Genomic DNA, 21,250 nt, shown 5'->3' with positions numbered 1-21,250 from the left:
TGGTATGGTAGGTATGAAGGGAATGTTGACCAGATATGAATGGGATATTGACCAGGTATGAAGGGTTATGGACCAGATATGAAGGGAATGTTGACCAGATATGAATGGGATATTGACCAGGTATGAAGGGTTATGGACCAGGTATGAAGGGAATGTTGACCAGATATGAATGGGATAGAATGAAGCATGCATCTTTCTCTGCAATAGTAAACAACTTCTAAATACCATTTTTATCAGGAATATACTTGATATTTGAAATTCTACCATTTAATCGTTAGATAACAGGTTTTGAAATTGAAGATAATTTGGGGACCCAAATGGACATAAACCATACAATTCAAAGGCTGGAACAGTCCATTATAAATTTTCAGGGGTGATCGAGTTAGAGTATATTTCATTCACCCCTGTTTCCAGAGATGAATGAATGTTTGTGTACCTTTCTAGGACATTCCATTAGTAAAGATGGCTGACAAGCCTCCAGCAAAGATCCCGGGTCACATAGAGCGCCAGACCTCGACCTCGTCACACAGCTACGACGAGTCACCACAGAAACTTTCCGAAGAGGAGGCGAAACAGCTGGACCAGGAATGTCACGAACGCTTCATCAAGGTCGGCGTCAAACACACATCACCGATGGGCAGGTATGTCATTACCGGAACCAGGGCCCAAATATCATGAAATTTCTTAACTTTGTAGGATCTCCTTAAAGGATTTGTGCAGCCAAAAATTTTTTTTGATAATACGTCAGGATATTGCTTTGGATGAATGAAAAATTAAGTCCCACCCAACGAATCGCCTAGCTTTTAGCGCTATCGGTTGGTTTTGGTCGTATTTTACGAGTAGTGTCGACTACAGTTCAGAGATAATGAGCTTGGTGGTCACGTGGTCTTGTGATGTCACAGTAGTCCGCGGCTACACAAGGTAAGCCTAGTACTATACATCTATACAGCACATATACGTATACGTTAGATCTACAATTTGAGTTTTTCAAGTAAATGGTTATTCTAGCTTTATGATGTAGATATTTTCAGTTTCAAAACATTCCATTTACATCATTTCAAACATTAAATAAAGCATATATCTAACTTTAGATTAGATAATCAGTCCAATTTGATAGCGATATCAAAATGATGTTCGGATCAGTCTGGACTGATATTTATAGATAGCATATGATGTAAATTTCAGTGTGATAAAAAAAACAGTATAATGTAACACTATGTGTTTTACGAGTAAAATGTTAATCCCAAAATTTAGCATGAATATATCTAGAATCCGTGATTTTATTTCAAACTTGTGTTATAATGATGCAAACATGGCACAGTTTTTGAGTAAAAATAAAATGTGGACGGTTATCAGTTATGTTATATTGGAGTAACAGTACCGAACTTATACCGAAAATAATATGTATATCTATATTGTTGCCTTTGAAACTTTATCCATAACGTTTACTAAAAAGCAGAAATACATCAATGAAATTTCTGATATATGTTTCTAAATTACGGTTTAAATGTAGATTTAAATTCATTATTTCAAAATTATACTAAATTCTAAAAATAGTATATTCATTGTCGATCCATTTGTATATCATACCGAGATTTAATAGTATGATATATGATCATTTATCGTATAATCCAAAAAGTAACCACATGTAGTGTTCAAATGAATTTTGAAATTACTTGTATATAGGCATTTTAAATAGATATAATATCTAGTATATATCTAATTAAATAGTATATTTAAATCTCTGATGATATTTAAATAAGTATATTTAGTGTGGTAATGTTGTAACTCTTTCGAAACCTTAGGAAATACGGAATATTTCATTGCTATATGCCACGATTCAGTAATAACAGTACTAGACTGGAATAATTTTTAAGGTTAAACCTTTCGTTGAAATAGCTCTTACAGAGATTTAAATAGTATAATTATATTTAAATCTCTGGTTCTTAGAACCATTTTTGTTTCTGAATAAGTCAACTTCCATTATTGTTTTACCTGTGTACGACATATATATGTATATATGTAATATATATTATTAGGTATGATCAGGGATATTTTATTTCCATTTGCTTTTAAATCTTCATTTTAAAAATTGAGGTGACCTAGAACATAGATGTACGGGGTTTCCATAATTCAAATCACAATCCAGTTAATGGATGTCCTAACCTGATTGACAGTAAGACAATAGCAAATACCCGATATAGTCCACCGAATAGCAAATTGCCCGCGGCCAGGTAATTACAGGTGAGTTCGATGAATGGCGTTGTGTACAGGTAAACAACATCCTGGTCAAGGTATTACATAATCATCAAACCAAAGGCATGGCTAATTATATATCTATATCAGTGTAACTACTCGTATATCGATTAAAAATTGAAAGTGACCCCATGGTCTGAAAAAATAGTTTGTTTTGCTTAATATCTCAATATTTTGATCTTTTATGATATAAAAAAAATAAATTCTTTCTATCACATGTTGAAAGTTTAACGGTATTGTAATAAATGTACCTGTATCTCGATTTATTCGGTTAGCAACATACAACACAATGTTTGTAATGATCAATCATCGGTGTGTACGTACGTCAAGCATCATATCCTTGATGCTTTAATCAAGGATTTCTTAAACTGTTACGTGAATTTCATTTTACAGTCACAAACTTTGCAATTCACAATGTATCAAAGTTACAGACTACAGGAAATATTATCTAATTAAAGCTTATTATTTGCTGAACTCCTCGACAAAAAATCCGAAACTTTTATTTCTTTGTGGATTTTCTTTCATAATAACACGAAGATACCTGCTATCAGAGCATAAATTAGAGTATTTGAAACATCGAATTTCACTCTTTTAGCTATTTATATTCGAGTCAAAGTTATTGTACGATTAACTTCACTCAAAAGTAGTCATAAAAAATCGCTGATTGGCTTTTCCTGTGACCGTCGATGTAAGTGATAGCACATCAGTTATAGTACAGCTATAAGCCACGGACTATTATGACGTCACACGGTTTAGAGCTAGAAAATATGCATAATCAAGTGGTCAGAAAATTTGACCTCGATATCGGCGACTTACAGGTTATTCCGGTCTCGCGCGGCACGGAGAGGTTTCTACACGTGCTAATAAAGGCATTTCCAGCATAAACTGAAATTATCATTTCAGACTGCACAAATCCTTTAAGTTAAATTTCCCCATAGGAAAGCATTACAGAAGCTTTAAGGAAAACTCTGAAGTTAAGGAGCCTTCCTAAAATTCTGTAATGCTTTCCTTCCTATGGAGTATTTTAAGGTAAGGAATTCCTTTAAGTTATAGGAATACATTTTATTCGTGAAAGTGGGCCCAGACAGGTCAAGAGTAGCCATGCTATCGGTCACAGCTGATTATTTTCCCATGTCTGGCCCCAATTTTTCGAAACAAACTTAAGTCAAAAACCGACTTAAGTCATGAATTTTCATATAAGTTACATAAGGAGAAAAATTTAAGTTTTGACGTAAGTCTGCACTTTTGTTTCGAGAAATCCGGGCCAGATAACCTAAGTTGTTAAAAACGAAGATGTATAAATATTTTGCCAGTGGCAGTTTGTTTTGAATATATTTTGAAAATCTTTATTTGTGACAGTAAAATTTGAAGTTGTGGTTGTTTAAATGCTGTCAGTAATAGATGGTTTATCGAATGTATGTTGCTGTGCTATTGTCAAGTTATTTATGTTCTTGACCTTGACCTTTATTGACCTAATGTTCGGTATGTTAGAGTCATAACTTGATCTACCTGGTAGCTTTCAGTTTTATCCTCGACCTTCATTCACTCTGCTATTCATCCCTGAAACACATTTGAACTCATCTTATCAAAGATTGGAACAGTTTCATTATGAATTTTCAGGGATGAATGAGTTGTAATATTTTGTAAATTGACGTGACCTTGACCTACATGTCAGTGTAACCTTGACCTTTATTTAGGGAGTGGTCAGTGGGAGTACTCCTGGTGACCCCAAACGCTGTCATGTTTGACCCCAATGTGTCTGACCCCTTGGTGTTAGAACACGGCGCGGAGCGTTATGGTGTGATAGCTCCCATGGATATGATCGTCAGCGCCGCTATGTACCACGACATCGCTGCAATGAGCATTCACGGTGGCAAAGGGTTAGTATATACCATGAAATTTTGGGTAAAACTTTGAATAATGTGAATGGTCAAAAATTTACTTGTTCATATTGTGTTTGGTCAGGACCCTTAAAACAATTCGAATATAAGGGTTTGAAGATCCAAAAACCTAATGGGTAAGGTACAATTTACAGTCGAATAATCCCACCTTTCTGTGATTGTGACATTAAAAAATCACGGCTGTCATATTTACAGGCATGTTGGATTAATGTACTGTACAATGTACTTTACCAAGTTCATATTAACGAGTTAAAATTGTATTCTTTAAAAGAGATGATAAGAAATTATATAAATTATTTATTAGATTATATTTGTAACAAGAGGCTGTTCATTATAGCTGTCATCTTAATTATAAAGTAAACATTTGCTCATTTATGTCTATGATTAATTGGAAAAGTAAACAAAACTATATAAGGAATGAAAATTAATGATAAGGTAACTTAATTGCCATTATAATAAAATTTATTTTGTTTGATCTTATATATATTCTTGATAAAATTTTTGATAAAATTTTATTATATATGAAATGTGAAATTAATATCTATACTCATGATTTAATATTGTTTGTTTGTTTACTGTAGCGTAACAAAAGATGCATGTAAACCAGAGATATACCATGACCTCAGCTGCCCTCTATACAAATCCTGGGTTGAAGGTCACGCCGAGCTAATGAAACAGGACCCACAAGCTTATGCTGCAAAAGTCAAACCACCGAGTCGTAGTGCTACCATAAACAGTGAAATGTCAGACACTGCTAGTTTGTGTTCATGTGGACAAGGTACAAACGCTCCTGGACTTTCTCCAGGGGGTAGTCAGGCCACAGGGGGTCTGTCTCCGGGACGGAACGGTGTCTCCCCGAGCAGTACAGGTGGGTTGTCTCCGTCGGGTAAAACAGGTGTTCAGAGTGAGGCCAGTCTGTCTCCATTAGGACAATTCAGATCTGGGGCGCCGCCTGTCAATCAAAACCTTAAAGAGGACGATGATTTGTTACTTGATTTAGGTATAAAGGAGGTGACATCAGAGGCGACGGGGTAAATCAAATGAGGGGAAAGGTAGAAGTACCTCTATGGATGAATTCGGAGATTTTATTAGTGCTGATCCATCTGAAAATAACCAATCAGAGCATAAGGATATGTCACATGATAAACTAGTGGATGTTGATAGCCAATTTTCCAATCAAACCGTCTCCACAGCAGAGGCAGATTGTAAAATTCCAAATTCCAAAAAGGAAGATAAGTCTGATTGCGACGATGATCAGGAATTATCTGTCGGCAATAATACTGATGCAAGTTCTTTTCATCTTGAGAACACGGTGGCTGTCGATCGTGTTTTGTCAGCGCAAACCGCTGTGGTAACAGAAAACAGTGAAAATGCTGAAAATAACTCTGCAATGGAACAAATTGGAAATATTGTTTATCTACCTGTTTCGGAGGATAAACAAGGGGAGGTAACTCTAACTGACATGGAAACGGCACAGGACAGACTAAGTAAGATCAGCGTGGATAAGTTTGAAGAGGAGGACAAATCTGTTTCTGAACCTATGGACGTCCCGGGATCCAACAAAGTGTCTCCCGCTGAAGCACGACAGTCTGGATCCTTCGGGTCCTTCAATGTATCCCCACACTTGAGTGCATTCGTTAATTATGCAACCGGACTCTTTAAAACTAATCCTGATGTCAAGGATATCGCTGATGTAATGTCAGAAATGGACGCTCAAAGAGACACAGACGCTGAATGTCCAGTGCCGACTGATAATAACGGTCAGAAAAGTGTCGTAAAGTCGGGATTGGAAGTAGAAAATGCAATAAAGCTAACAGACAAGCCGACGCTGTTCCAATCTTTTGATGGTATGTATGATTGAAGTTTATATTGGCTCATAGACATTGAAGATTATTAGTAGATAAAGATATTTCTTAAATTTTGGAACAGAAACAATTTAATTTTTACAAGTAAAAGTATAATTTTTTAGGCCTATATTTCAGGTTAACCCTAAGGTGTCATATATAATGGGAATTGATATCAGATATAACAAACATTGAAAGACCTGACCAATCATACTCAAACAACTTTATATGAATGACTTGATCTAGTTCCTAATCATGATCAAATGTTAAATAACAATTGTGTATTTACATTCATCTCAGAATGACAAGATAGAACTTATTATATTAACCTATTTTTTAGTCGAGTGATTTTTTTTTGCACCATATATTCAAATAATAACAACATATATATAATATATGATCTTTCAGTATCAAGCTCACAAGTTTCTTCATTTAACTGCATTTTGTCATTAGCATGGATGATATTCACTGATTGTATCATTATTTTGCTTTTAATCTATGAGTTGAAAAATAAAAAACGTGGAATTTAGATCCTCTTTTCTGACTAGTAAATGAGATTACAGTGAAAACAAAAATTGGCTGAAGAATCTAATAATTTTACGTATATACTAGCTTGGTATTCTTTTAAAAAATTCCTGTCATTATTTTGAAAATATATGTGAATCAGTTGTCAGGTACTGAATGCTGGACAGTTGTTTTTCTCTGGGTACTCTGTACTTGGTGTGCCCATATGCTTAAATTAATAGTCCATTCTAAGTCTAGATCTTCTACCACTCAAGTTGAAGAAAGGTATATGAACTTGAATGTAGAAAATATATTCAAGGAAATTTTTACTTACATGTTTGCATAATGAACAAAGAAATAAGCAAACCAGCTTTTAATTAAAGATGCTCCACTGCTGACAAATGGTATTTTTTTTACTATTAAAAACAGGAGCAGACGATTTAGTATTTTTGTTTAGTTACAAAAGTTACTTACGTTACACCATTACCACCATTGAAAATTTTGAGCATCTTATTTTACTTCAAGTTACTTCAATAATTAATTGCATCCCGAAAAAATTCCGTACCACTATATCCTATATGGAATGAACTACTGATTTTATATATTTATTTTTATTATTTTATATTATCTTTTGTGTTAATTATACTATTATATACACGATTAAACACCAATTATTGTTCAAATGATGAATATTATTTATGCTCTGTCGGCGGTGGAGCATCTTTAACATACAGTAAAACATGGTTAAAATGAACCTCTGGGGATCAACAAAATTATTTTGATAGAAGCATAAAGTGGTTCATTATACTCAACAATTTTAAACTTTGACATGGAATGACAACATCTAAGGAACAATCATGAAGTCATTGTAACTGTGTTTGTTATTAAACATGTTTGACTGTACACATTATGAAAGATTGTTTAAGTTGACGTTGATTTGTACACACGCGATTTGTTATTATTCGCTCATTATTTTGTTTTTTGTTTTCTTGTGTGTTATACCCAGGCATTGGTAAGTTTTGTGTCTTTGATGTTGTGTTTTATATATGGACATTTTTTAATACCTCATGTTTATAACAGTGTCTATAACAGTTACAACAGAACACCACTAAATTAAATAACGATTAAAGAGGAGGGAAATAAATTTGTGAATTACTTATCATTTTTCGGAATTATAAAGAAATATTTTTCCCTGTGTCAGTGTGAAATATATCCCTCAGGAAATATCTTCGGTAATGAAACTTTCAAATACACCCTGCTACTGAGGACATAAATGCATAATATCTAGATAATTTCTTTATTGACTCTTCCAAATCATGACTGGTTAATGAAATATTATACAAATGATATAAAATCTTGTTGAAGTTTACTAATTATCGCACATTAAGCAATCAACCTTGCTTTCTGGCTTTCACATCAGCTGCCAGATTTTCTTTGAATTCTTGTACTAGACCACATCTATTAAAAACTCATATATTACGAATGTTGAAATATTGTCATGTTATCAAAATTCATTGGATAATTTCTCATAGCTATTTCACCCCTGAAATGTTATAGTGAACTGGCCTAGGTCACCATGACCTTATGGTCTAGTCTTTGATTTAGAAGAGCTAAATGTGTTTTCAGGGTTGAACGAGTCAATTTATTTGTATCATATACACATCTCGTTTTTCTTATAATAACCTCCAAATTGTTGTGTGTATTTTGTGTAAATGTGTGGAATTTCTCTTTACTCACTCAGAATTCATACTTATATATAATTATTAGACTTTGTAAGCTTGCTCTTTAGCTTTACGTTTGTCATAAAATTGATCACTGTATTTAGGGTAACTGATTTTGATAATAGGTTTCATCATGAGGCTTTCCTTTTTAGATGAAGAATCAGTTTATAATTGTAAGGTTGTTTACTTTTCTTTGAAACAAGACAACTGAAGATCTAGAGTAAGTGAATGAATTTGGGGAACTGTTGTATGTTTATATAGACTATCATTCAATTTTTTACGAAATTGAATAAGCCTCCTTCAGTACTTACAGTACTTTGATTTATATGCTTGATCTGCTTGAGACAGTTTGACTAGTTTAAAAAAATTGCAATATTTAGTAAACATATTGTTGCGAGTAGTACTTTAAATGCTTGGAAGTTCTGCCAGTTTGTAACTATATAAATTAAATGATTAAACAGAAAAACATATAAATATAAGATATTTAGAAATACTAATTTATGCGGCAAAGAAGTAATTGAAACAGTATGAACAAAAAGAAAGCTCAATTTTCAAATTTTTTAAGGCAATCTTCCCCTTTCATTTTCACTATATAATTAGTAAGGCAAAAAAAAAAAAGAACAAGAATCGAGGGCAAGATCGCTTTAAAAATTTGACAATATTGTTGCCGCCACATCAGGGCTCTGATTTCTTGAAACAAAAGTACAGACTAAAGTCAAAACTTAACTTCATCTCCTTATGTAATTCCTGCAAAAAGTTTTGACTCAAGCTTGTTTCAAGAAATAGCTAGGGGCCAGAATTACTTTAATTATCCCATATAGTTACGACTTCAAATTACTCGTATTCTATAAACATCTTTTATAAGGATACAGTGTTATTTGGAGTTCAGTCATTATTATTGCTGCTTTGAGTCATAAATGATATATCCTAAAATCTTGATAATACCGGATTATATTCTTTTTTGATAGAAAATCCCAAACCTACTTTCAAAACCAGAATGTTTTCAAGATACATTTGATTAAGAAATCCAAGGCTACTTTCAAAAACCGCCTATTTTCGGTTCAGACTTATTATCGAGATTATAGGGTATTTTTTATGGAATATTTGAGGTAGTTTAAGAGCTTTTTAACCAGACAGTTCAAGCTGAATTGGCTTGTAAAGGTAAAATCTCAAATGATACACTCATAATGCCAGACAAATCTGAAATGTGTAAACAACTGATTTTCAATTGAAATTTGAATTTGATTACCTAACTTTAAATATGAAATGGATCTTTGAAATTATTTCTTTTAATAAGCATGATATTTGAAAACATTCATAAAGTAAAGGCATACCTTATTGTCAATTATTTCTCTGGGGATGATATTGCTACATATTGCCAAATACTACAAAATTTGATTGATGAAATATTATGAACTGGTTGAATTTTTTGGTCCAAATTTTCAAATTTCCAAAAAAAAATAATTATCTGCAGAAATAACCAGTTATAGAGTATTTAAATCATCTCTGAATACAGACACTGATGGTTACTGGCTACTTATGTAACTCTATAAGAATGTAAAACTGGTCAACAATATTTTATAGAAGTTATCATTTATCAATAAACTAAAACTTTAAAATATTATTTCTTGCTCAGCTTAGCTTTGTACTTTCACTACTTTGATTTGTTAATGTTAATTTTTAGTACTTTCAGTACTTTGATTTGTTTATATTAAGTTTCAGTACTTTTAATACTTTGACTTTTTTTCCAGAACTAATTCCCAAACCAGCAGCAACCTTTGATGATCTCCCCTTGTACCTGTGTTTACGCCTTGGAATGCCCATCAACAAGGAAATCTCCCAAACCTGCCCCATACAGGCTTATGGCAAGGGACGCAAAAAGCCAGAGTACTGGTTTTCAATACCACGAGAGAAGTAAGTTCTGCTCACACAAATATCCCAATAACCAAAGGTACCATATTTGACGTAATTATTAGCATCACACATTTTTTAAAACCTTGTACAGTTAAATTTATGAGATGGGAGGGGGCATTTACAGTAAAACCCCGTTATATCGCCACCTTCTGTTTTCCTAGATTTTGGCGATATATCGAGTTTGGCGGTATATCGGATTTGTCGTTGAAATCTTATTTAGGCCTAAATATAGGTAGTCCCCCGGTGCCGTACTGAAACAGACTTTCTAGTCAGTCTGTGTAGTGTACGGCCACTTCGTATTTTGTAATATGAACAGTTCCAAAATTAAAGTAATTTCGATAGTAATTTTGTAAAATATGTCAGCTTTATGTGTGTAAAATATGAAAACCGAACACGTTTGTGCTACCACGTATCGTGCCGTAGTTGCATGCTAGCTGGGATTTTCTCGGTTACATGATATTTTTTATCACGGGAAATCCCGCCCGGAAGCAAAGAATTGAACTTCTGAACAAGCGCAGTGCGGTCGTGACCTCACTTCCGCGCACATTTCTACAAATATCAAAAACAGGTACTCCGGTAGTAAACGGCACTCAGACGACGATTTGATCTTACTAATAAACGGCGGATTCTTCTGCACGTACGTTATATTTCTATCGCTCTTGAAATTGCTGGTTGCATTTTATGGTCCAATATAAACGAACGGCGATATCGAGAAATAGACTTGTGGGTTCCTTTTTGTCAATAAATAACTAACGTTACGATAGTACGTAAAACACATGTACAGAAGTGAGTTTTATTCACCACAACTTGTGATACCTACCTGTAAAACAATAACAAAGGTGTACCCATATTGTTAATTGATTTCACTGTGTACACACGGTCGTACACGCGGCTATAGTGTGTGTAGTTGATTACCTGTCAGTCGGCAGTTGAGCACCTTACGAAAACATGTGTCCCTATCAACAGAATTTGGCGATATTAACGAGGTCATTATAGTGTTATTTTAATCATTTGTTCCGCAAATGTGATGGCGGATGGCGGTAGGCGGGTTTGGCGATATAACGGGTGTATTTGTATGGAGGGAAATCCGTTCTGAATAAATTCATGGCGATAAGCGAGTTTGGCGGTAAAACGGGTGGCAATATAAAGGGGGCATTTATATAACATCAACTCCTACAGAAGAGGGGAGATCACACTTAAAGGTGAAGGGGGCACTAACTATGTCGAATATGGTATTTGACATTTTATTATGGGTGACAAAAAGATAAGAGTTTCCCATATTGTAGGTCGTTATTAGTTGGTGAGGGATACAGGCCATCTTGGGCTCTTGTTCTGAATGTTTTATTTTGCAAATGCCAACATGTACTGGATAAAGTTGTAAGTTTTTTAATGCAGGAAGTCCTATTTGCTTTTAACACCAAATTCTGTCACATAGATTACGTCCTGTAAAAAGTAAATAAAATAACAATAACAAACCTTATTTCAGCTGACAATTAATCCAATATCAAAGTACAAGTTAAGGCTGGTCTCTTTCAACCAAGCATTGTTTGCCTTTTTCAGGGTAGACCATCTTTATGCATTTTTTGTACAATGGACGCCCCAGATCTATGGCGGGGAGGATGACATCGCTGAGAAGAGAGGATTTGTTGTACTCAGTGAGGAAGAAGACGAGGAGGAAGATAAGTTAGAGATGATGGACGAATACTTCAGTAACGGAATGCTTCAGAAAGACTGGGAGGTAAGAGGTCAGGGTATGACAAAGGTCAAGGGGTCAGGGCTTTATAAAGGTCAGGGGTCAGGGCTCTATATAGGTCAAGGTCAGTATAGGTTAAAGTGGCTACGGTCATCTTCTCATCTAAATATTAATTGCATGTCAGTAATTTGTTCTCATTATAAAATTGAAAAAAATTAAAATAACTCAAATACATGGTTTATGATGATAACATTTGAAACACTAACTGCAATAATCTAAAAATGGGATATAATGTAGAATAGTCAGTACTTCTTTTCCCTTGATGGTTAAGATAAAGAAGAATGATTATGTGTGATAAAGAATGAAATGTTATGTAAATCAGTAAACTCAAAATCTCAGAAATTCGGCTTAAAATTCAAAAAGAAAGAATTGATAATTTTGAAAAGGCATGAGAAAGGAATACCTATATGTGCATGTACTGGAAAACAGGTACAATTACCAAAAGAAAACCTTGACAACCTGAGATGATAATGTGAATTTAGCATACAATGTTAATCTGGTGAGCATGGCATATACACATGTGAAATGACAAAGGAATCTAGTTTTACTAACTTAGAGGGATTTTGCGGAACTTCATTGTATGAGAGATATCATCAATACTTATATATAAATTACAGAGACTGGATCCAGAGGAATTTTGGGTTAGTACTTTTGTCTGATAATACAGTGGTATGTCAGTACTTTGACTGACAGCGGTTTGATCATGATTGGCCTCTTATCCTTCGTGTTTAACAACAGACTAACATTGTCGGCTGATGTGGTTTAATAATAATCAAAATTGTAACATGTATTTTTTGCTAAAACTTTTTTTCCAGCAAGTGAGAGACGTCACGCCTGGCAGAATGATAGATTAAAGTATTAATGTGTAAACTCTTTGTAGAATTCTACGCATACATTATGCTTAATAAAGCATTACGCAGAAATAAATTGCATGACTTTAACTGTATGAAAGTCAGAGGTCAAAATTTTGGAATATTTAACTTTTGCTCTTCCATGGTTATTCAGAGAGAGGAGATGATGCCCGATTCAATTCTGGAAAGAAAACAATATGTTGCTGTGCTTGTTTTTGCTCTAGAGCACTTTGAAAATGGCATGTAATGTGATACCACCTTCAAATCTGAATCCCTTGAAAAACACATGTTTAATGACAATGTTAAAAAAAAAATAAAAAATAATAAAATCACATATAACATTGGTTTTACTGTCATAACTTTCATACTTTTACAAAATAAAAACAAGAAATATTAGCATTCATTATCTAATATATCATAATTTTTAGCCTTTCACTCCATCCTCATTTAAACTAGAGATTTCACTTCCATGCCTGCAAAATCTAGACTAAATCATAAAAAAAAAAATATTTATAATATTTAACTTTTTCTTAAACTCTGTCAAATTAAACAATTAACCTTCAACAATCAAAATTTGAAAAAATAATGATAGGTCGCTGACGAAAATTTTGAGATATTCCAACATTAATTTACCTACCCCCCACCCTACCCCCATTTCAAATCCATTTCTTCACCCAGTTTCTTCATTTTTGCATATCTATTTTCACATAAGGAATAAAGAAAGGGTTCAAAATTGTTGTTAAAATGCTATGAACAATAAAAAATAATTGATTTTAAAATTACTGTATGAACAAATCAGCTATTCAAGTGTTTTCTTCGCATTGTTCAAGTTTGAGAGTTATCTCCCTTGTTCTCTTATTTCCCATAGTGAAAGCAAAGTAGTCTTACATTAATTTTTAAACATCAAAATAAATGGTCAAACAACTGACGTTCGTACCTAACAAGTTTTGTCTGCTTATTCTATTTATACAAGATCAATTTTATAACAATACATCCAATCAATAATGTCACAACAGAACATGGTGTAAGCTATATATTACCTAGTAGGTTACAAAATGAACAGTACTGTATATTGTCTTTAGAAAATGGCTTGATAGGCTGATTCATCGTTTACAAGAAAAAATTCTTTCATGTCCCAATGAAATTAATAAAAGTGACATCAATGCTTAAAACTATGATATAATACTATACCATTACTATATACATGTATATATACTGCTGGTTACAAATTCGAGCCAGGTCCCTGGGACTACATATACATGCAATAGAATGCTAAAGACTAAGAAAGCTAGAAGTTGGAACAAAGATCAAACACCAGCTACATGTAGCAACAATTGTAGTTGCTCAACAACAATACAAGGTCAGTAATGTGTCAAAGATATGATACAGATCTAACACTGCAGATAAAAGTTGTAAACATCAAACTTTTACATTTCACTCACACAAATTTGCAATTGTGAAAAGTAATCCCCGACAGTGCTAACAATTTTAGATGACTTTGTCACTCTTACACCTTTCATACCACACTTCTCTCCAAACACTTTCCTTATGCCATCAACTCCATTTCTTCTGTACGCTAATGCCAGGCAACTACAATTCAAACCACTGCCTGCTACTTTCCTTGCCATAGATTCACTCAAGATCTTTCTGTCTATCAAGGGTTGTAAAGAAGGCAGGTTTGCCCGCACTCTTTTAGAATATCTGTGCATCTCTTTCACATATTCTGTAGAGAAGGTAGCATTTTCATAGGCACTATCAAAAACATTTAGTTTGCTCTCTAAAACAAGAGTTTGCAGTGAAAGCACATCTGCTAATGCATCATGTGCATTGTAGTCTGAACTTCCAGTGACATGTTTCACAAGATTTGGCTGGGAGTAAGACTTTAATCCAGGCATCCCCGTCCTAAAGAGTATTTTCGTGTCCAGGAACCCTGATACACAGCCCAGAAACTCTTCTTGTTTACCCACAGACTCCAAAGCATTCATTAGGAGGGGACAGTCAAATGTCTTGATATTGTGTCCAACAAGGTACAATGGAGGTGGATATTGCTTCAAGAAGGCTATAAGATCTTCTAAAGCTTTGGACACTGATACAGAATCAATAAGATGACCTCCTTTAAGCAACTTTCCATTCCTACATGTCAAACCAGTGACTGAGGAGGCAGCAGGGGATATAGCTGTACCTGGAGTTACGTATGTGCTAAATTTATCATCTTCGCACACTGCTGCCACTTGCGTGATATGGGAAGTTCTAGCTGTAAAAGATATCGGGAAACATTACTTGTAATTGCTTAATAATAACAAAATTGTTCATTGGATGTGTATCGGATTTCTTGTTAGTGGCTAAAATAAAAACTCATTTTTGAAGGGAATATACATGTACTGTAATCTCTATATTTGATGCACTGGAGATTGTCACAATATATGAGGGGCAAACAAACTCTATTATGGTAAATAAAAAACCTTGCCTCCTCAGATATTGTGCCAAACTCCTGCGATTAAAAAGATTATTCCTACAAAATTTCTGAGAGATCTTATTTAGACTGAGCAAAGTTAACCAAGTGCATCAATGGATAGCTAGATGAATTGGAGGATGAGCCGATACTAGTGAGAGTATGAATATGGAACAAGCTAATAGTAAGTGTTGCAAGCAACAGATATCCCTTGTCGTCGATTACATTTTCTAATCTATAGATGGCAAGTTATTATTTTTACCAGATAACACATAAAAAAATCCCAAGCTGCATCACCACCTATGTGACCACCAAGTTATCGTCTGTAAAGTAAAATTTGTGAAATGAAAACACATCCTGACATACAGATGGAGAAATGGCCGGATAGACAGATTGATGGGGACAAAAATTATAGTCCATCTTGTTTCACCGGCAGAGGACTAATAACGGAATATATATCTGCTATAGAAACTTACCTAACCCTGTACTTTCCAGGTCAAAGTAAACTTGTTTGGACTTTTGTGGTATTGGCGAGGTATTGAGACTAGGCAAAGGTTCTGGATTAGGAATTTCCTGAATGGAATCAACTGGTATGTCCGTTGTATCTATACAAGAGGAATATGAGGTACCTTCTCTAATCTCTTTTGTTGTATTGGCCTGGATCCTGTTAAAAATGAAAACAAAATACCAACATATATAATAAAGTAAAATTGCACAACCAGTTACTTCATGTCAAAGTGACTGCCATTATAAGGAGAATTGTAGTAATCTGATGAAGTTTCACCATCATTTTAGTAATTACCTTGACATTAAATTTACATAATAATTTCCCATTTTAAACTTCTTTACAGAGTTAAGTAAAATGTAAAGAATCATTAAACTAAATCCATTTATGAAATTCAAATACAATAATTCAAATATCTATAAGCTCTATTCCATTTTCAAATGCAGAATTATTTTGTATTATAAAATATATCATACCTTCTTGCATGCAACTCTAGGCGTCGTATTTTGGCTTTTCTTGTGATGCTACATGCCTTACGTTTTCGTGCTTGAAGATCCCGCAGACAGGCAAGTTTAAAAGTGTGTCCACCAGGTGACAATCCAACTTGTCTATGTGTCTGTGATTACAAATTACATACAAGAACTGTAATATTTCACGAATCTATTCATTTCAGACACATACATGAAGATAAGCTAATCACTAATGTTCAGTTTTTTACCTGGTAGTCATTTTTAATTAGGATATCACTCGCAGGAATTCTGAGGCCATATTTCTCCACTGATCACAGAATTTTCAATCAAATTATCTGCTAAATAAAATGCCTAAAAAAAATAAATGTTGTTTGATTGTTTTTGTAAAATATATTCACCAACAGAATTAAGCGATACAATTAGGGGCCATGGAAATTAAAGGAATTAAATTTACTCACATTGGTTACATAGGAATGTCCAATATTCTTGTGTGCCACACTAGCTGCAACTCTGTGATTAAGACTGGCTGTTCCACTATAGAAATGTGCTTTAGGTGCCTTCGATGCCACTGTTTTATTGAAGGACTCGTTTCCCTGAGTGCTTCCCAATGTAGATAGTTTGTCACTTTGATGTTTCTGTGTATCAAATAGTGCAGTCAAAGATGATTGCAATCCCTGGTCTTTCAACTGTTGGCCATAAGGCAAAGCTCTGTACTTTTTGTTTGGGTTTTCTCTATGGGAGCACCAGTTCGGGTCACATTCAGAATGATTTCCAAACACATGTTTAATTATGACATCAAAGCCTTTGCTAATTCCCTTGGAATTTCCCTGATTCTGGCTGAGCATGTAATTAATACACTTTTGTATGTATTTAATCACTTTACTTGTCAGTGATTTATGCTTAACCTGAAGTTTGTACAGTTGTGAAGTAATGTTTTTCCTGACATGATTACAGTCTGATTTCTTGGTGAAATCAGTTTGAAGTGATTTGTTTAACCGCTGAAAGGTTGTAGTGTCATCATCAGCTATTATAGTAGATATCTCATGTCCTGCCTTGTGATGTTTAGTAACCATCTCTATCACCATGTCAGATTCCATAGACTTACTACTGCCATCCCAGTTACATCGACAATCGTGGGATTTCGAGACTTGGCCCTGTTTGCTTGAAACATCACACATCTTGCAAAACTTGCTGCGTACGCTGTATCCGACTACTTTGCCAGTTTGTGCACCAATCATAGAACAGTGACCTGAAATATAAGATATCTGATATATATAATGTAATCAAACATGAGATCATTATGACATCACTAATGCTTACGTGGACACTTATAATTAAGCATTGAGCGTCTTTCCAGTTGGCATTCATAGGCAATATAAATGCACAGAGGGAAATTCTATGGTGCGCGCTAGCACTTCATGTTGAATTTGCCTCTGTCCAGTTAGCATTCATTTTGGCTATGAATGCCAACTGAAAGACGCTCAATGCTTATATTTACATTTAATAACAATTTTAGGAGATTTTTCATCAATTTATAATGAATAAAGAATTTATTGTCGTCGAATACAGGACAGCCATTTTAACAGTCATCTCCTGTGATTGCTGACACGACATTTGTAAAGTCAAAATAAGCAGATAGGAGTTTATAGACTGATGGATGCCAACTGTGCTTGGTTAGGTTACATAATGGAAATATCTACCGTTACATACAGATCTGGTATCTATAATGTATATATACAGACCATATAAAGTTTAATGTTTAAATAAACCGCTTCATTGTAATTAAACCACTTTATGCTTTATTTGGGGTACACTCAGCTTTGTTTGGTATATTTCAATAATTTAACATAAACAAGCTATCCTTGAGGGATCTTGGCACCCACCAAAGAACTTTAAATATCAAAATCTAAGATGGCTGCCTTTCGGCCATCTTGTTGATAGATCAGTCCCAAAATGCCACATGCCAAACTTAAGGTCCTAGGGAAACCTACATATGAAATCTGAGACAGATCCCTTCAGATTTTCTGAGAAATAACAGTAATAAGAATTGTTAATGGACAGAAGGACGTACGAACAAAAGGATGAGTTTAATCAGTGGTCTGGCTTCTTCTAAATTGATACACACACAAATGCTTAAAACTTAAAATGCATATAATTACAAACCGGATAAACTGTCAAAGGATCTACCACTTCCTCTCTTTTGCCACGCTCCATCCACACTGACTGTAAGCCTTCCATCACCACTGTTTTCCCTGTAAGACAAATCATACATGATTGTTCAATTTATAGTTACCTAGCTCATTAGTATGCCCATTTTTCTTATACAATGTACAGTGTACCTACGAGAGTATATATATATACTAGTTTGTCCCAAGCAATATATGTATACACTCATGTCATCTGAAGTTGTATTACATGGCTGTGTCAACAAAATTACTATTTTCTTAACAAAATTTTATTTTCAGAAACAAAACTAGACAAATCATTTAATGGGAAATTTATCTTCCTGAAGGGTAAATATTTGCTTTATTTGATTGCGAGCAATGTTATTTATCAGCCCCAAGATTAACATGTACAGTAGACCCTGATATCAAGCGCAATGATCAACTTACTAATAATACTAATAGTTGAACAAATTGCTTATACAGGCAGGAAAAGATATTGTTATTTCAACATACTCAGTCAATCTGATCTCTTCAGCGATAGAATTTTCTATGGAATCCTCTGCCACAAGCTCAATTACTGGTCCAATTTCTTTTTGACGGGATCTTAACGTTGGTTCACTAACGGGTGGTATGTTGAGTGACGTAAGAATACTATTAATCTGTCTTCCTCCTACACCAGCATTAATCATTGCTGAAAAAGAAAATAGTTGTTATTATAGTTCTGTGTGTAGTTCATAATCTTTGCATTGTAATACAAGATTATGAACATGCGTTCATCAAAAAGTATTTCTAAAATCAATGGTCAAACAATGTTAAAATAACCAATAACCAAAAAATTCCTCACCTTGGGTGTTTTTCAGCAGCCAGATTTATAACAAATTAAATCGTGCAATAAAGTGAAAACAATCATTTATCTGCAGATCGCATTCAGTTGGGAAAATTAACAGTGCACATATGTGGAAAGACTTTTTATCAGACACAGACATACAATTATGTAAAAATCATACACTGTACATGCATAAAGATATATCAGGCCAAAAAAAATGTCTGTTTAGGGTTACATTGGCAAAAAAATTGGGTCGGGAGGATTTTTTTTAGTGTCTTACACTCTAAAATAATGGCCGCAACCGGAATTTGAGATACAGACATGCATTTTTTTTTTGCCTGATCTACATGTATACATGTACCAGATGTACATGCATGCACATGTAGAATCCATACATGCATGTACAGTATTGCGCATATTGTATTGTACATATTCTCTCGATACATGTATACAGACATATGCTTGTACAGTATTTTATATACAAATTGTTTAGTATATGTATACATTCGGTGTATTATAATACCTGATGCAAGTTTTGTGTTAGCATCCCAGATCCTTCCATGTTGTTTTCCTGTCGGGATATTGTTCATGAATTGACATGAGGTGCATTGTACCTGTTGGATATGAAAACAAAATATGAAGAAAAAATATTATACCTTTTTTACTTGAAATAGTATCCTCATCAACCGCTAAAAGTTTGATTTTAACTTTTACATTTTTATACATTTACAGCTGTACATTTTTTTGGCAGTTCTGCATCATGGGTCATTTTATAAAATTTTCAATGATAAAATCAAGGACGTATATGAGACTTATAAATCCTTGATAAAATACAGATGTAGTACATCTAGTATTCCCAGTATAGAAATATTATGAGGGGGATTCGACTGAAATCTTAACTAATTTTTACTGTGGAAGCGGAAATTTTAGTATACGACCCGTTTACTCTGTAACATTGTGCCTACCTTCAGTATAGCAGATAGGCCATACGTGTTAATGGAGGTGGTATTCAATAGATGAAGTGGCTGATGACACTTCTTGCATGCTGACAAGCCATCGGCCAAAACCCCTAGCTCGACAACTCGTCTCCCATGTCTCCAACTGGATATTTCTTCTTGACCATCCCCACCTGCTACACGTACAGCGTACGAGTGGTCAGTGATCACTGGTGAAGACGATTTGTGATCGTCGTCTGCTCCGGCCCCGGGTTCCTTATAAAAACGTAATTTGGCACCCTCGCTAACACTACGCAGCCTTTTCAATTGTTTCTGAGTTTTAAAGCCAGACTTCAATCTTATCTTACCCATGCATGAGTGTATGGCGGTCAATGTTTACAAAATATCAGCGAGCGTTCTTGATCTCTCTCGGCCTGTGTTTACATTGCTTGACAGCTGCGCCGGTTTGCGGCATGTCGTAAAAGATGCCGAAAAATATTTAAATATAAATATATATAAAATATTACTTGTTTTCATCACATTTTCTAACCTAGAATTAAAATTTGTTGATAATAGTTTAAAAATGTTTTTTATACTACCCTTTTTATTACGACCTCTCATATCCGGCACGGACAGACTTACGACAGATATTGACTTTACAACATCCTTAAATGGCTCTATATTTATGGGTAACCATGAGTGTTTAATCTAAAGTTGAGATTTGAGCAATCAACTTCACGGTTTTGATGGAATCAATTAATTCAGGGCCTTTGGGATCTTGTTATATTTTATAGCATTTGCAATACCGAAGGTTTACAAGTAGTCAACTAAGAATCTTCTAAATTAATTGAATACTGTAATAGTTAAAATTGTAATGGTTTATACATTTTAATTAAGGTTTTTTACCTGTCAATTACAATCCAATTACCAGTGTTGTCATTAAAGTATCTTTATGTTAGCTTTAAATTTAACATAATTATAATATTATCTGTGATTTAATTGATCCTTATAATAGTATGACTCACTGTGAAGATTGATAATAACAACTCATTCACCCCTGAAGACATGTTTAGACTCTCTCTTAATCAAGAACTAGAACAGTCTATTATGAAATTTCAGGGGGAATAAGTTAATCTTCTTTATAAATTATAGT

The 21,250-nt window shown here is 34.2% G+C and overlaps 2 protein-coding genes across 2 annotated transcripts; one reads left to right on the top strand and one right to left on the bottom strand.

Annotated features, from left to right (window-relative positions):
* The first annotated feature begins 57 nt into the window (after window positions 1–57).
* Window positions 58–12,832, top strand: LOC138312987 (nuclear receptor coactivator 7-like). The gene is given in 8 exon segments (XM_069253678.1): window positions 58–120; window positions 445–641; window positions 3,954–4,136; window positions 4,739–5,185; window positions 5,187–6,004; window positions 9,978–10,140; window positions 11,701–11,878; window positions 12,511–12,832. Coding segments are annotated over 8 exon segments (2,091 nt in total). The 3' UTR covers window positions 12,553–12,832.
* A 241-nt stretch (window positions 12,833–13,073) lies between these two features.
* On the bottom strand, window positions 13,074–20,765 carry LOC138312990 (uncharacterized). The gene is made up of 8 exons (XM_069253680.1): window positions 20,128–20,765; window positions 19,686–19,776; window positions 18,850–19,027; window positions 18,335–18,423; window positions 16,630–17,420; window positions 16,178–16,317; window positions 15,673–15,860; window positions 13,074–14,998 (listed from the first exon to the last, which is right to left on the bottom strand). The coding sequence occupies exons 1-8, from the start codon at window positions 20,467–20,469 to the stop codon at window positions 14,172–14,174; spliced, it is 2,646 nt and encodes an 881-aa protein (XP_069109781.1). The 5' UTR covers window positions 20,470–20,765; the 3' UTR covers window positions 13,074–14,171.
* Between the last annotated feature and the right edge of the window lie 485 nt (window positions 20,766–21,250).

This window comes from Argopecten irradians, unplaced genomic scaffold, assembly GCF_041381155.1.
Source record: "Argopecten irradians isolate NY unplaced genomic scaffold, Ai_NY scaffold_0553, whole genome shotgun sequence".
Taxonomy (NCBI): domain Eukaryota; kingdom Metazoa; phylum Mollusca; class Bivalvia; order Pectinida; family Pectinidae; genus Argopecten; species Argopecten irradians.
The sequence above is the reverse complement of the archived record's forward strand: the minus strand, read 5'-3'. Positions and strand labels throughout refer to the sequence as shown.

Coding starts and splice junctions, on each gene's coding strand:
- LOC138312990 (XM_069253680.1), bottom strand. CDS start 20,469: ATGGGTAAGATAAGATTGAAGTCTGGCTTTAAAACTCAGAAACAATTG. Junction 19,777..20,127: donor GCCTATCTGCTATACTGAAG/GTAGGCACAATG, acceptor CATATCCAACAG/GTACAATGCACCTCATGTCA. Junction 19,028..19,685: donor TAACACAAAACTTGCATCAG/GTATTATAATAC, acceptor TTTCTTTTTCAG/CAATGATTAATGCTGGTGTA.